We start from the raw sequence: 16126 nt of genomic DNA, 5'->3' as shown, positions 1-16126 counted from the left end.
AGCACTAGAGAGGTTCTGTCATTTGGGGGAACTATGTGGGGAGGGGCTGTAGCTCGGCGGCAAGAGCACTTGCTTTGCATGCAGAAGGTCCCAGGTTCAATTCCCGGCATCTCCGGATACAGGCTACAAAAGAGCCCCCATGTGGAATCATAGAAAGCCGTGGTCTGTCAATGATGACTGTTCTGGACTAGACGGACTGATGGTATGATGCAGCTTCCTATGTATGACAGTGGCCCCATTCAGAAGACACCTTAAACCACGGCATTAACCATGATGAATAAAGCAAAAAGCCTTATTCACCGTGGTTAAAGCTGTGGTTTAAGGTGTCTTCTGAATGGGCCCAGAGAATCCCAGGCTCTGTGCTCGAACCACTGCTGTGCAGTGAGGAATAAATTGATGTTTCTTGGGGGTCCAGCATATGTATCTATTGATTACTTTCATTTGAATTCCACCTTTCTGCCCCCCCAGCAAAAAAATGGCACTCAAGGCAGCCAACAACAAAAGCCAAATTAAAAATAAAATCTTAATTAAAATGTCACAGAAAAACAAACACATTAAAAACACAACAATAAAAGAAATAACACCAAACCAAAAAAAACCTTCAGCAAGAGGCCAGCTTTGTAAACCGCCCAGAGAGCTTCGGCTATTGGGCGGTATAAAAATGCAATAAATAAATAAATTTGCCAAAGGCCTGCCTTTGCCTCCCGGTGGAAGGCAACAGAGGAGCCATCCTAGCCTCTCTTCACAGCGATTTCCAAGCCTGGGAGCAGCCCCTCAGAAGGCCCTCTCTTGCACCCCACCAAACGTGCCTCTGAAATTTGGCAGAACCGAGAACTTAAAAACCAGGCAGGCTCATATGGGAGAAGCCAGCCTTTGAGGTAGCCTGGTTGTATGGGACTTTATAGGTCATTAGGGTGACCATATGAAAAGTACCCTATTTCTTCGATTCTAAGACACACTTTTTTCCACATATAAACATCTCTAAAAACGGGGTGCGTCTTAGAATCGCGGGTGCATTTATTATTTCTTAGAATCATAGCATTTTTTCTGTTGGTAGTACTGAAATGTGTGTGCGTCTTACAATCGATGAAATACAGTAGGACAAGGCTCCTGTATCTTTAGTTGTGTAAAAAAGGGGATTTCAGCAGGTGTCATTTGTATGCATGCAGTATCTGGTGAAATTCCTTCATCATCATAACAGTTACAAGTGCAGGAGCCCTGCCCTCTTTTGTATCTGGAGACGTTAGGCAGAGCTCCTGCAGTTTTAAGTGTTGTGGTGAAGAGGGAATTTCACCAGGTGCTGCATGCACATAAATGACACCTGCTGAAATTCCTTTTTGTACACAACTGTTAAAGATACAGGAGCCCTGTCCTCCTTTTCATATGATCACCCTATAGGTCATAAACAGCATTTTATTTTATTTATTTATCTTATTACATTTATATCCCACCTTTCTTCCATCATGGAACTCAGGGTGGCTTCCTGTGGTTCCCAGGTGTTCTCCCTTCCAAGCACTGACCAGACTCAGACCTGCTTAGCTTCAGCCAGGTGGCTCCCTCACATGCCTTCAGACCATGCCCTGGGAGCTTTGAATCGTGCTTGGATATAGACTGGTACTCAGTGAAGTTGTTGTACTAAGGGAGTCACTTGCTCCCTGTAACGGGCCCCAGAATGCTGTCTGGCTGCAGCATTCCGGGCCTACCTACAAAAGAGGCTGCCCACCACTTCTGTGGGATGAATTGCTCTAGCCTTGCCTTCTTCCAATCAACTCCTGCTCTGTCTTTGATTTGGGCAGTATTGGATTATTTAAGCTATCCCAATACAGAGAAGCCCTCCCACAAAGGCAGCCACACACCCATCATATCTCTGTGTGAGACCCTCCTCTGGGCTTCCCTTCTTCCTCTCAGGAGGCATGCTCAGCACAGCGACTCATACAGACACCCACCAAAGGCAGCTGATACTTACTCCCCAAGAGAGGGAGGTCTCCCTCCAGTTTTAACCGCTCTGAGGCATTTGAGCAGGACTGTCTGTTTATATCCCATTATAAGGGTTTCTGCTTATAGAAGAGTGTCATCCCTTTGCCGGAGGAGGAGACGGAGAACTGCCCTGCACCGTGAAGTAGCTGCCATGCTAGACAAAGGATCCCTTGTAGAGATGGAGTGAAGAATGTCACGGAGCATTCTATGCGCTCGCTTGGGCTCAAAAGTTCCCATTGTTTGACAAAGCATAATAGCCAACTTGCTGAGGGGAGTGACGAGGTTGAGAGCGAGAGAAGGCCCAAGGCCTACTAGTGAATTCATGACTGAAGGCCCAAGGCTTTCTAGGGAATTCATGACTGAAAGCCCAAGGCCTGCTAGTGAATTCGTGACTGAAGACCCAAGGCTTTCTAGGGAATTCATGACTGAAGGCCCAAGGCTTTCTAGGGAATTCATGACTGAAAGCCCAAGGCTTTCTAGGAAATTCATGACTGAAAGCCCAAGGCCTACTAGTGAATTCGTGACTGAAGACCCAAGGCTTTCTAGGGAATTCATGACTGAAAGCCCAAGGCCTGCTAGTGAATTCGTGACTGAAGGCCCAAGGCTTTCTAGGGAATTCATGACTGAAGGCCCAAGACCTGCTAGTGAATTCATGACTGAAGGCCCAAGGCTTTCTAGGGAATTCATGACTGAAGGCCCAAGGCCTGCTAGTGAATTCATGACTGAAGGCCCAAGGCTTTCTAGGGAATTCATGACTGAAGGCCCAAGACCTGCTAGTGAATTCATGACTGAAGACCCAAGGCTTTCTAGGGAATTCATGACTGAAAGCCCAAGGCCTGCTAGTGAATTCGTGACTGAAGGCCCAAGGCTTTCTAGGGAATTCATGACTGAAGGCCCAAGACCTGCTAGTGAATTCATGACTGAAGGCCCAAGGCTTTCTAGGGAATTCATGACTGAAGGCCCAATGCCTACTAGTGAATTCGTGACTGAAGGCCCAAGGCTTTCTAGGGAATTCATTACTGAAGGCCCAAGGCCTACTAGTGAATCCATGACTAAGGGGAGATTCGAACTGTGGTGGTGAGGGACTTCCTTGTTCTCAGCTTAGCCTCTTAGGATGCAATCTTGCGCAGGTTTAGACAGAAAAAAAGCTATGCTGGCTAGGGAATTCTGGGAGTTATAGGACTTTTTTCTGTCTAAACATGAATAGGATTGCACCCTTGGAGACTTAGCAAATGTTTTATTATACCATATATATTTATGAATAATACTTCTATGCCGCTTCATATAGTAAAATCTCTATGTATGTGATATGTACGTGAACTCTGTACATAATATTGTTAGAAGTATGTTGTACTTTCCCTTTGGAAAGCTTGGCCTGTGGCCATATCACCCTGAACACACCCAATCTCGTCTGATTGTGGAGGTGAAGCAGGGTCACTGCTAGTTAGTACTTGGATGGAAGAAGGCTCAGAGCAGCTTACAAGGGGCTCAGAGTTGCCTCCCATCCAAGCACTGACCATGTCCCCCACCCCACTTTCAAAACATTTAGCTTTTGTATATACAGATAGTTTAATGGTGAGCTGTCTTAACTACATTTTTTTCCTGCAGAAATCAAATTCAGTAAGCAATAACAATGCTACGTATAGGTGTCCCAGGACTGCCCACTGTGCTAAGTGAGAGCCTTGTTTTCCTTTAGCTTGAATTACATATTTTTAAATGTCTCTCCCACAGTGGGTGTGTTCACACAACACGCTAATCCACCCACTGTGGGTTGTTGTTGAGCTATGGGTTATTTTGTTGTCTGAACATAGTGCATTTTCCTCTGGGTTGCTCGTTAACCATGCAGTGTGGCTTGTTAAACACTCTGATCAATCCAGCAACAAGCCATGGGTTCACAACGTGGCTTGTTTAGGGGTAAAATAAACCACAGTGCATGGTTAATGAGGTGAGTTAATATGTTGTGTGAACTCTGGGGTGCAGCTTAGGGAGGGGCCCACAGAGGGAACCCAAGTTTAAATGGGCCAGACGGAGAAACTCCGCAGGCTGAATTAGGCCTGCAGACTGAAGGTTTTCTACCCCTCCTCTATCAACCTCTTAAAAGAATTTGATGCTTGCCCCTGCCCCTCCATCACCACTTCCCCCATGGTCCTGTGCTGCCTACAAGCTCTTGATTTATTTGTTTTTTTAAACTGTTTCAGGGGGATAGAGGCAGGCACAGGTCTGAGGCCCTCTGTGTTTCGAATGCTGATGTTTCAATAACATTTTCCCATTGAGAATCTCATTTGTGAGACTGGTATAGAATTCCTCTGAGAGATTCTCGGTGTCTTGATCCTGGTCAACTCAAGGTCGCTTGACATGTGATATTTTTGTTCTACATTGTTAACGCAAGGAAGAAGGAGGAGTAATCTGTGGAAAGGCTTTATATTGGGAAGCCGTCTTCTTCTCCAAATGAGCTATTTCGGGATAGGGTAGCAACGCGTTTCCCTGTCACATGTGTAGAATGTGTGTCCATTTTATGCATCACTCCATCCATTAGTGAAGTCGAGTAGCGAGGGCTGATAGGATTGTTGCCAAAGCAAGGCCACACTGAAGGAGGTATCTGCATGTGTGGTTGGCTGGAACCCTGAACACGAGCCTTCCTGCTAGGAAGTGAGGATATACTGCAACGTTTAGTTGCAGGTCCCACATCCTGCAGCATTCCATTGACTCTGAGGCTCAGTTCAGACAACACATTTCTCAACAGTGGTTTTAGAACTCCACCGTGGAGTTTTTATACCACTGTAGAGAGATGTGTGGCCTGGAAGGAAGACTCCACCCCATGGTGGATTTTTTTTTAGAAAACACTCCACACTGAATATCCACGCTGTGTGGAGGAGAGTTCCTGCACAACCGTTGTGTTGTGTTGCGTGTTCTGTGAAGTTTCCTGTTGCATTGAGTGGACTTTTCCCCCTGGCTACAGAGTTTCCTGACTAGAGAGGTGAAAGGAGAGATTGCCGCTCTAGAAGAGCTGGCAGGATTTTTTTTTTTTTGCCACAATGGCTGATGGGATACCATTGGGAGGATTGGGGGAGGAGAGAGGGCGGAGGAACTGCCGATCTAACACCACGTTGACTTTTACTCAACTCCATGGGAGCCCACATTCACACAATAGTGGAGTTGGAACATGTTGTGTGATCAGTAACCCACTACAAACTCTGCTGAGTGGAATTTTCACACTGCGTAGAGAAACGTGTCGTGTGAGCTGATCCAAAGTAGCTAACATGATCAGACTGTCCCAGAGCCTGGCCTGAAGGTACGATGAGGCAGCCACTTCGTTGAAGCTAAACAGGTCTGATTCTGGTCCATACCCGGATGGGAGACCGCTTGGGAATCCCATGTAGCCACAATGGAAGAAGAAAGGGATATAAGTATAACGAATAAACAAATCAAAATGGCAAATGGCACAAATCAAAAGGATCCCTGCATGGGTATCAGCATATGAATCTTGTAATGAGACGTGCACATTTCAGTGTAGAAGTTAAGAGGTCTTTGCAAGGTAGGAACCAGAGTGCTGGTTTTCTTGCAGCAAGTATTCATGTTGAGGAGCTGCTGTGGCAACTGACCTCCCTCCACATGTATTTGTGGTAAAATAGATACTTTCTTCCCACAGGGGAGCATAAATCAGCCTCCCCCAACCTGCTTCCCTCCAGATTTTTTTTTTTTACTACAACTGCCATTAGCCCTAGCCAGGGTGACCGGTGGTGATGGGAGTTGTAGTCCAAAACATCTGGCAGGATCCGGGCTGGAAAAAGCTAATATCAATATCTCAAGTACAATTTCCTCTATAAGGAAAACCAGATTTGAGCTTCTAAATAATTGTTCTGATCACCTCCCCTGTTTCTGTCTGTCTGTCTCTGTCCAGGCTATTTAACGATGTCCAAAGTTGTTGCTTTTTCTCACTACGCCGGGACCATGCTGCTCCTGTTGGCCGGGATTGCCTGCCTCAGAGGTGAGCGCTCCCTGGGATCCGAAGAGTAGGGTGTAAGTGCAATGAGTCCAGGACCTGTGGCTTCTTTGGAGATTGGAAGTAAGGGTATCTACCAGATGGTTTTGTGTTTATTGTTTACATAGTGCCATCACTTTACCACGTAAAACAGCAAAAAGGTGGGGCCCTGCCCTGAGGAAGTTCCCATCTAAACCTCAACGGTGCAGGCAGGGGGGGGGGGGGGAGAAGCAAAGACCCAACATGGGAAAAGAAAAGACGACGGGGGCAAGAGTAAAAGGATGCTGCCGGGACTGAGCCAAAGGCTTTGGAAAAGAGATTCTCAGGGGCATCTGGTTGGCTACTGCATGAACGGAATGTTGGTCTACATCCTTTGTCTGATCCAGCATGGTTCTTAGGTGATGGGTTTTGAGGAGGGCTGTGAGGGAAGGCAGAGGAGAGGTGGCACCATGTAGGCCAGGGATTCATAATGCCTGGGAGTCAGGGGACCAATTTCCCACATATACCCCTCCCTCCTCCCAAACCAAATTTGGCAGCATGCAGCAGCAAAAGAGCCTGTTTTCTTTAAAACTGGCCCTTTTCTGCTGCCCTGCAAATTGGCAAATAATAAAAAAAATGTGACGGGGCATAGGGGGCCACAAATCAAGCCCAGGCAGGGGCCCATGTCGGCCATCCCTGGTGTAGTGGTTCTGCAAGGGTGCTCCAAGCCAAAGGGATGGCGAGGCGTCAGTCACTGCAAGTGCCAACTCTTCTTCTCAGGCATCGGTCGTTGGACAAACCCTCAGTACATCCAGTTCATCACCATCCTTGAGGATGCACACCGGTATGGCACACCTGAGCACAAGGTAAGAGCAGCCATGACTCACAGGCACTGTCTTGGTTGGCTGCTTTGCAGGGATACAGTTGCCTAATCAGAAAGCCCTTGGGCCTCTGTCTGAATATTATAGCCAGCCTCCTTGCGTGGGGGTGGCTGCCATTCAGTAGCAGAGGAGATTCCCCGTGTCTACAGTTGAAGCATGCAGCATATCTGGGCCAGGAAAGAACTCCCAAAAGCTGTTGTCTGCCTGGGCAGGAAGTATAAGGCTAGAAGGACCATTGATATGACTCCATAAAAAGAGTGGGCAACTTGTGGTTCTCTGGGTGTTATTGGACTGCGATTCCCATCTTTCCTAGCCAGCATGGCCAGTGGTGAGGGATGATGGGAACTGTAAACCAATAACATCTGGAAAACCACATATTGCCGACCCTGCTATAAAATGGTGGCTCTTCTATACTCGTGTGATGCTTATATGTGGACAGGCAATGAGTCCCTTATGTCTGCCGCTCCTCAGCCTCCACTCCCGTTACCAGCAATGTATTTAGACACCCTCTTTGCCCTTTCCAATAGCTTTTGTGTGACTTACAGTTTTAAGGAAGCGTCGCTTTGTGCTGTGTTTTCTGTTTGTCTGCAAGTTCTTTCATCATGGGAAAGAATACTGTGTGTGAGCTTAAAACCTCATGCTCAATCTTCATCTGAAAGAGATTGTATTGATTCATGGATGTATATTTTTTTCTCTCTTCCTGATTTTTGCCTTGCAGAAGAAACTTGCCAGCTACAACTTTGACTTCAGGAGTTGGCCTGTGGACTTTCGGTGGGACGAGGCAACAAGCCGGTGAGTTGGGAGCAGGGTTGAAACAACAAGCGTCCCATCTTCCCATAGTTCCTGTCTCCTCTTCTGTCTCCATCCCATTCTCCCTTTCCAGTAGTGTAGTTAATAGTTCTTCCTTGGAAAAGCACTTGGCTGCTGTAATTATATTATATTATATTGTGGTTGATGTGAGATGAATGGAGAATGTGTATAACAGCCAGTCATTGTACCGATACATCGGGCATCTTGATGAATGGCACAGGTGGGGGATTTGCATATTAGCCTGCCAACATGCAGAAAGTCTGACCGTCAGTGAGGTATTTTGCACATTGCCCAATCATTATGCGTATTCTTCCCTTGGAGACTTTGCACATTCACTGGCCAATGTATGTAAATGTCACATCGCCCAGCATGACATGGAGGTTATTCATACTGGCCGGACAATGTACACAAATTCCCTATTCTAACGTGTACATTCTCTGTAATCTCTGGGGATTGATCACAATATTCGGCTTTTATGCACTTTCTCCATTCATCTTGCACTAGCCATAATACATGCTCTCCCCTCTGAGAGAAGTCAGTGTGAAAGCTTCCAACTTTTGCCTGGTCTGTAACCCCTACAGGTCAGATTCACGAAATGTTCCCTTGTTACGTCCAGAACCAAAGCACCGAAGCGCCGTCAACGGCTTCCTGCATGCCATTAAGAAGCTTCCCTGCCAGATTGCCAGGTATGCCTCATCCTCATGCTTTGCCCTTTGTGTGATGGGGGAGGAGGGGCGTGTGTTAAGACTGTGGTTGGGAGAACAGAGAGTTTGTGCAGACTGGGAGTGGCTTGGAAATAGGAGAGTGCATCAGCAGGCAGGGAGTCAGTCCCCACGTCAACAGTGTTGGGGCATGTTAGGAGAACAACTTAAGTACTGAAAGACCAGGTGTCTCCTGAACAGTTTCACTTGTTGATTGGCCAATGGATAAAGAAGGCAGAATATTGAGAAGAAAGAAGACTGAATGGCTGGCCCTAGGGGCAAGATATTTGGAATCTTCCGGCAGAAAGGTGCTGATTGGCTAACCCAAAGGAAAGATGTTTGGAATCTTGGGACAGAAAGGTACTGATTGGCTAACCCAAAGGAAAGACATTTGGAATCTTCGGGCAGAAAGGTGCTGATTGGCTAACCCAAAGGAAAGACATTTGGAATCTTGGGACAGAAAGGTGCTGATTGGCTAACCCAAAGGAAAGACATTTGGAATCTTCGGGCAGAAAGGTGCTGATTGGCTAACCCAAAGGAAAGACATTTGGAATCTTTGGGCAGAAAGGTGCTGATTGGCTAACCCAAAGGAAAGACATTTGGAATCTTGGGACAGAAAAGTGCTGATTGGCTGGCAGCTGATACAGTGGCCAGCCTCCTCCTATTTCTGAATGGTAAATTTAAAGATACGGCATATTGCTATCATGTCTAAGGTTGTTTGAGAAATCAGAAAGGGATTTATTATTATCATTATTATTATTTGTATCCCACCTTTTGCCCAATACTGGGCCTCAAGGCGGTCTTACAAAGTTTAAAACATACATTTTAAAACATAGGAAAAGAAAAGAAATGTAAAAAAAAGTTTAAAATACACAACAAAATTATAAGTCATTAACATAGATGGATGACCAAATTACTCTCCAAAACTTAGGGATTTATGAGCAAGTGAATTTTGTTTGTAGTACATTGCAATAATTTTCAGGACGCTATTCATCCTTTCATTTAATTTGTTTTTCCTTATTATGAATAATTAAGGGTAGAGTTCATACAGTGAAGACTTTTAGGAATTCTGTATATTAAAGTTGTATGGTTTGTATCAGCCTTCCTCAACCTGGGGCGCTCCAGATGTGTTGGACTGCATCTCCCAGAATGCCCCAGCCAGCTGGCTGGGGCATTCTGGGAGTTGTAGTCCAACACATCTGGAGCGCCCCAGGTTGAGGAAGGCTGGTTTATATTGTATATACAGTGGCAGGGGAAAGTGATGCTTTTTAGTTAGCCGTGGCCCTGAAACATAAATCTTAGGAAGCATTTGTGACAATCTTTGGCGTATTCGGCAGAGGTTCCAGGAGCTGTCTAGTGATGATAGAGAATTCTTAATGAGAGAATGGGACGTTAGGAGGATGCCTTCTAGCTGGTGATTGGCCAAGGCTATAGAATGGGGAACAGAAGGGCTGCTGGTTGGCTGGAGCAGCTGGAATGCAGCTCTTCATTGGCACATGGGAGACGTGATGGGATTGGAAAAGCCCGGCCCAGTGTTGGTTATTCGTTGGCCATGGTGGGCAACTGGAGGTGTCTGTTTTGAGACCCTTGCTTGGCTGATGGCTGGGAGTTATGAGAGCCAAATAACTTTCCATTAGCCGGCTTTTCCATCCATAGTTGCAGAGTCCCCAGTGCAGAGCTAGGTAGGGCGGTTTCGTCTTGCAGAGACTCCAATCTCTGATTTTCTCCTCCTTTCTCGGTAGCTTTATAGTGGCTCACACTTTCGGGCGGCGCATGCTGTACCCAGGCTCTGTGTATCTGCTGCAAAAGGCCCTTATGCCCATGTTGCTTCAAGGACAAGCTCGACTGGTGGAGGAAGTGAGTAAATGCTTGCTGAGGACCTCAGAACCCTCCCGGCCCCCAGCCCCCCACCCTCACAACTCCCAGATCGCTCTGTGAGCCATTTCTCCATTCCCAGTTAATACAGAAGGTCTAGTTCTTTGCTCCATCCTATCTCCCTGAGAAGTCAGGCATTTGTGGAGCTTAAATCCCCAGATGCCTGACTTAAATCCCAACCACCTTCTCTCCTCCTCTTTGCAGTGCAACGGAAAACGAGCAAAGCTGTCCGCTTGTGATGGAAATGAAATTGACACCATGTTTATGGACCGGAGAGAGACGTCAGAGCCACAAGGCCAGAAACTGGTGAGTTGTCACCGAATAACAATTTCTAATTCCCAAGACCACGTCACCAAATCACCCTTGGCTTCCGTGCCGTTGTTCCTTTATGACAGCAGCTTTGCACAAAGTGCTTCGGAAGCTGCTGCTTTACTTAAGAGGCTCGTAACTTAACGTTGTCGTGGTGGTCGCGGAGGAAAGCGCTCTCCTTCATCTGCAGCTAGAACCAAAACCACGTGAGGCGACAGAGCAGGGTCAGAGCGATCCCTCCCTCCTCCGGCAGCCTGCTTGCTTGCCTGTAAGAAGTTTCTGGTTGCCTGTGGCTGTCAAGCGAGTTGTTCAATCCCAGCTGCTTTACAAAGAAGCTGGCCCTGGCCCTTAAGTGGAGATGGATGATACTCAGGAGCTCTGCCCAAGGTGTAGATCGGTCTTCTTCATTTACAAGCCCTTCAGTGCTCCTCCTCTGGAAATGATCTCTCACTCCCCTGTCCTCCCCGGTCAGTTTACCAGCCAAAACAGCAGAGCTGGTAGGTCTGCGCATGCACGGTGTGCTGCACGTAGGCAGGAAAAAAGGGAAATTCTCAGGACTCTGCATTGTTGCGCAGTAGGGTTCCTGCTGGCTTTCAGTGTGACAACTTCCCTTCTTTTGTCGCCGTAGGTGATTTGCTGTGAAGGAAATGCAGGCTTCTATGAAGTTGGTTGCCTTTCCACCCCCCTGGATGGTATGGTCCATCTCTTTATGTCATTTGTTTTAAGTGTTTGCGTAACGGAAGCTTCTCGGTTGCACCGTTTTTAGAGAGGAAAGCGCCTCTTTGAACGTTCTGGTTCCTTTTATGCAGCTTGGCTTTGGAGGGGGAGTAACTTATGCCCTGTAGCTGTGCTGAACCGGGGTTCTGCAAATGTGATGCAAGGAAGCTTTGACTGCATTGCTGGGGGCCAAGGAGTTCTTTCCTGCTCCCTCCAAGGATATATCTGGGATTGAGCCAGGAAACAGAGCGCTTTACCAGTCATCCGTTCTGTAGTTTCAACAAATTGCTCTTTAGTCTGTTAAGGTGAAAAGGTGTCCTTGTCTAGTATTCTTTAGAACAGGCCTGCTGGACCGCAGGCTCATGTGGCCTTCTGGGGTTCCTAGGTGGCTCCATCCCCTTCCTGCGGCTCCGCCCCCTTCCCCAATTGCTGCTTGTTCGGCAGTTTCCCAAACAAGTTTTTCCTCTGTTCTGAAAGGTTAAAATGCCGCTCCTAAGGCTTAGTTATTCCTGGTACGAACTTTAAACTAAAATATGCTGGTATTCTTAGTATGTTGACTCTGCCCCATTTTTTAATCTTTGGCCCACCTCTTTACCTTTGGTTCCACCCACCCCCGGAATGCAACCTCCAAGAGCTTCTCCAAACCTGAATCCGCCCACCCCCCACCCCAGTTCAACGCCCCTCCATTAGACGCAGCACTGCAAGTATAGGCTGCTGTGAGAAGTCCTCCTTCAGCCACAGAGGAAGCACTGCAGGGCAGCAAAGACCCACTGCAGCAGACTGCCTCTGGCAGAGTTCATGGCAAAGTCATTCATTCCTCGCGTTTCCAGGACTTGAAGCCCTCGGAGGCGCCCTCGTGCTTGCCCTGCTGTGTTACAGGAGAGGGGGAAGCCCCATAGCCCGCTCCCCCAAGTCTTACTATGAGACCGAAAACAGCAAGGCATCTTCAGGGAGGGAAGGGATTCATGTCAACCCTGCTTTTCTACAAAACCCATTTCCCTTTTCTTTCTAAATTGGGAAAGGAAGGGCACACTTCGCCGAACCCTTTCTGAGCCTGGGGTACTGCGCATTATCCTGACCCTTCTTTTCCTGTCCTGTAGCTGGATATTCCGTGCTGGGATGGAATCACCCTGGATTTGCAGGCAGCACGGTAAGTTATGCCAAGTTCTTAAATCCGATTATTTTTTGACATCTGGTAGTTGGCATCTAAATAGATCCAATAAGGCCATTGAGTCCAACCCCCTGCTCAATGCAGGAATCCACCTTAAAGCATCCCTGACAGATGGCTGTCCAGCTGCCTCTGGTATGGGAGAGCCCACCACCTCCCTACGTCATTGGTTCCATTGTCGTACTGCTCTAACAGTCAGGACGTTTTCCCTGATATCCAGCCGGAATCTGGCTTCCTGTAACTTGAGCCCGTTATCCCTGTCCTATATTCTGGGATGGTCGAGAAGAGATCCTGACCCTAGAACAGCAGGACCCTTGGTTCTTCCACAACAAGGCTGTATCTTTATCCTCTAATTCCTGGGGATGGAACGCCATGCCGTTAGCACTGGATTGGGGCTTGAGAGTGTTGTTCAACGAATAAAAAGTGGTTGGGGTGTACTTTGAACATGTGGAAAGTGCATCCATTAGGCAAAATTGGCCCTAATAGTTGTCTTTCTGAACAGAATTGTGATTTAAAAATCCTATCTTATTTCTAACTAGCGAATGGACTTTGCACAGGTTGGAATAGCCCTTAGTTGGATATCGCTACGCCTTCAAGCAAGCTTACATGGATGTCGGGGGGGCACAATGTGCCTTTCCTATCAGAGTGAAGCAACATTTGCTGGCTACCCTAGGAATGGACCTTGACGTGGTACTGGGTCTTTCTCCCCACCATTCCCTTGGGGGAATTGGGGAGTGGGCAGGCATATAACTCTGGCCATTAGCCAGCTGATTTCTTGTGGCTTCAAACTGTGCTGACTGCAAAGCTATCTGCTGGGTAGGGAAGTCTGCAAGCTAGTGATTGAAGATGTTACTGAAGGCTGCAACCACACAGAAAAATTTAAATTAATCAAAATTAATCAATGCACTTTAAAAACTAAATAACTCCTAGGGTCCCCCTTAGTATGCATGTCAAGTTTCAGGTATCTAGGTTTTATGGTCTTGGCACTGTGGTGCTGAAAGATGCCCATCATCTTTTATTGTTATTCCGGTGAGCGTGTCAGCTCCCTCACCTAGAACGTAACTCCTCTAAAAGATTTCTTTCCTAATGCTGAAATTGTTTCTTCTGCCCTGAAGGTCCCTTATTCCCCATGTGGCACATATTTATAACCACGAGAGCAAAATAAATCATTGTTCTGTGTTTGGCATACCAAGGATATTTCCTTTCTAAGGAGTTCTCGTGTACTTACAGAGAGCAGGCAGTAGACTTCAAAGTCTTAAAATTCCCAAACCCTAAATCTGGTAAAATGAAACCAGGCGTTTCCTAATAATTGCATTAATTCATATTCTATATTCAACCCAAAGTTTGACAAAGAGACCTGGTTCGCATGACATGGCAGGTTATTGTAGGTTAATTAACCCACAATTAGCTGCAGGGCACGTGTGGCAATTGTTTTGAATATGCAGCCTCTGATCAGGTGATCAGGGGTTACAGCATGTCATACAAACCCAGGCATCATGGGTGAGTTGAGGGTTAAACGACCCATGCTTAACCCTCGATTAGTGGTTGGATTAAGTGTTGGTTGGTTAAACCTTGATTAACCCACGAAGGCCGGGTTCACACAACATGCTGCAACCCCCAATCAACTGATCAGAAGTCACATACTCAAAATGGCACCCGAACGTGCTGCTTCGGCTAATGATGGCTTAATTTACTCACAGTAACTTGCTGTGTTGTGCAAGCCAGGCCGGAGCTATTATGAGACTCTGTACTGCAGCAGCAGTGGGACAATTGATTTAGGTCTAGTCTGTTCTGCATTGAAGAAAATCCATCTGTATTATGCTTGCAGGTAAGGGCACTGCTCTCTGTTATTTTAAACATGTGTACACGCTATGGGAAATGCTATTGTTTCCTGCAACAGTTGTAATATGTAGCACTGCTGTGCACCGTCTCACCAAGAGATCCCAAAGTGTTAGGACTGTCACTCAGCCTGAGGACTGAGACAATGACATGCCCATACTTTTCCAGTGACAATAATGGCAGGTCTGTCTTCGGAGTGAGGCCTGTTTTCAAGAGGCAAGTTAAGACATTGAGAACACTTAATTGGAAGGGATCTTGTGTAGAAATGCGGAGAGAAAGGCAAGGATCTCCCTGTGCAGGCTTATATTCCCTGCCCTTCTCCCTAGAGTTCTCCCTCCTGAGTCCTCTGTGCACTGACCTCTGTCCCCGCCCTGCCTCAGGGAGTGCCGCTGCCACAGAATGAAGCCAATGCCATGGACGTGGTCATCCAGTACGCCATCCACCACTTGGGCTTCCTTCCCGAGGACATCATTCTCTATGCCTGGTCCATCGGGGGCTTTACAGGTACCAACCAAAGCTAGTGGGAGCTGCCGGGTGGGGCTGGTTAGGTGGGAGGGGTTGTCCAGAGATGGACTGGAGCAGGCGGCAGCGTGACGGCCATGTGAGAATTGCCATTTATAATTGGGCGATAGGCAGAGCAGGGCAGCTCCGTTTCGAGGGGAGCCCTTTTTAAAGGATGCAGGACCTCATCCCCCAAAATCACCAATCTGGAAACACAGGTAGCCCAGGGGAGAGAGGTTGATATTAATATTAATGCCCATGATGGAATATCCAGATATTATTATTCTTGCACTCGTTAATACCTTGCATGCTCAGTTGGTAAGTTCTCCTGCTCAAGCAGATGCAAACAAGACGCTCCAGTCCAGGAGTTCCTGCCCCATTCCAAAACCTGTACAATTACCATAATGGCTGGGGTTCAGAGCTTGGGATGATATTTTGGGGGTGAGGAAGCCCTCTTTAGGAGGGGAATGATTCAAGCCTTTGAATCAGGGTGTGGGGAGCGGGTGGGAGGGGGGCTTAAGCCTTCTCGATATGCCCCTACTTCATCTATTCCACGCTCAAACACATGCTATTTACTGTGTTATCTGTACAGCACCATGTACACTGATGGTGCTATATAAATAAATAATAATAATAATAATAATAATACATGGTAACTTCTCTTTTCTTCCTTCCTTTTGTTTCCTCTCCACAACAGCCACCTGGGCCGCCATGTCATACCCCGACATCAGCGGCCTCATTCTGGATGCCTCCTTCGACGATCTCGTTCCTCTGGCCCTCAAGGTCATGCCGGAAAGCTGGAGTAAGGGGAAGGAGGAAAAAAATGCACATCCCTTTATAAATTAAATGGTTTAGACCCTCTGTTTTAAAATGTCCTGCATCCTATCAGATGGTTCAGCCCATGAGAGTTAATAATTGATATAAAGCACATCTTTTTCCTTAAGTGCTCAAAACACTTTGGACATACAGCATCAGAACACGGCCTTCCTCAATCTGCTGCCCTGCAGATGTGTTGGTCTGTTTATCTTATTTATTTGTTTATTTATTACATTCTTATACTGCCCATTAGCCAAGGCACTCTGGGCAGCGCACAGTTAAAACCATAGAATGCAACAAGTATAAGATCAATTTAAAACGCTCCTGGTTAACCACGACTGTAGTTCCCTTTTCCGCTAGCCGGCCGTCCTGGGGATGTACTGCTTCTCCCTCCTGTGGTTCAGAAGGCCAGACCTCATACAGAGGTTTTGCTGTCACATGGTCTTAGTTCTCGTTCTTCATTTTAACCAGTGCTGTGCCAAATATTTCGATTCTTCCATTTGGGGCATATCGTAGTGAAAACTCCGGTGAAAGAGGCTGGGAGAGGTGAGAATTTTGAATAACTTTCTCC

At 46.9% G+C, this 16126-nt stretch overlaps 1 protein-coding gene across 1 annotated transcript in view; it reads left to right on the top strand.

Moving 5' to 3' along the window:
• ABHD16A (abhydrolase domain containing 16A, phospholipase) overlaps positions 1-16126 on the top strand; it is a 33321-nt gene that overhangs the window by 7829 nt on the left and 9366 nt on the right. The window contains exons 4-13 of the mRNA XM_063122338.1: positions 5879-5965; positions 6719-6804; positions 7538-7611; positions 8211-8315; positions 10073-10187; positions 10410-10511; positions 11143-11206; positions 12332-12381; positions 14619-14742; positions 15437-15541. Coding sequence (XP_062978408.1) covers positions 5879-5965; positions 6719-6804; positions 7538-7611; positions 8211-8315; positions 10073-10187; positions 10410-10511; positions 11143-11206; positions 12332-12381; positions 14619-14742; positions 15437-15541 — 912 coding nt within the window. The remainder of the gene's footprint in view (positions 1-5878; positions 5966-6718; positions 6805-7537; positions 7612-8210; positions 8316-10072; positions 10188-10409; positions 10512-11142; positions 11207-12331; positions 12382-14618; positions 14743-15436; positions 15542-16126) is intronic.

The sequence above is a fragment of the Elgaria multicarinata genome, chromosome 3 (assembly GCF_023053635.1).
Source record: "Elgaria multicarinata webbii isolate HBS135686 ecotype San Diego chromosome 3, rElgMul1.1.pri, whole genome shotgun sequence".
Classification (NCBI taxonomy): Eukaryota; Metazoa; Chordata; class Lepidosauria; order Squamata; family Anguidae; genus Elgaria; species Elgaria multicarinata.
This window is presented reverse-complemented; position numbering and strand designations above follow the sequence as displayed.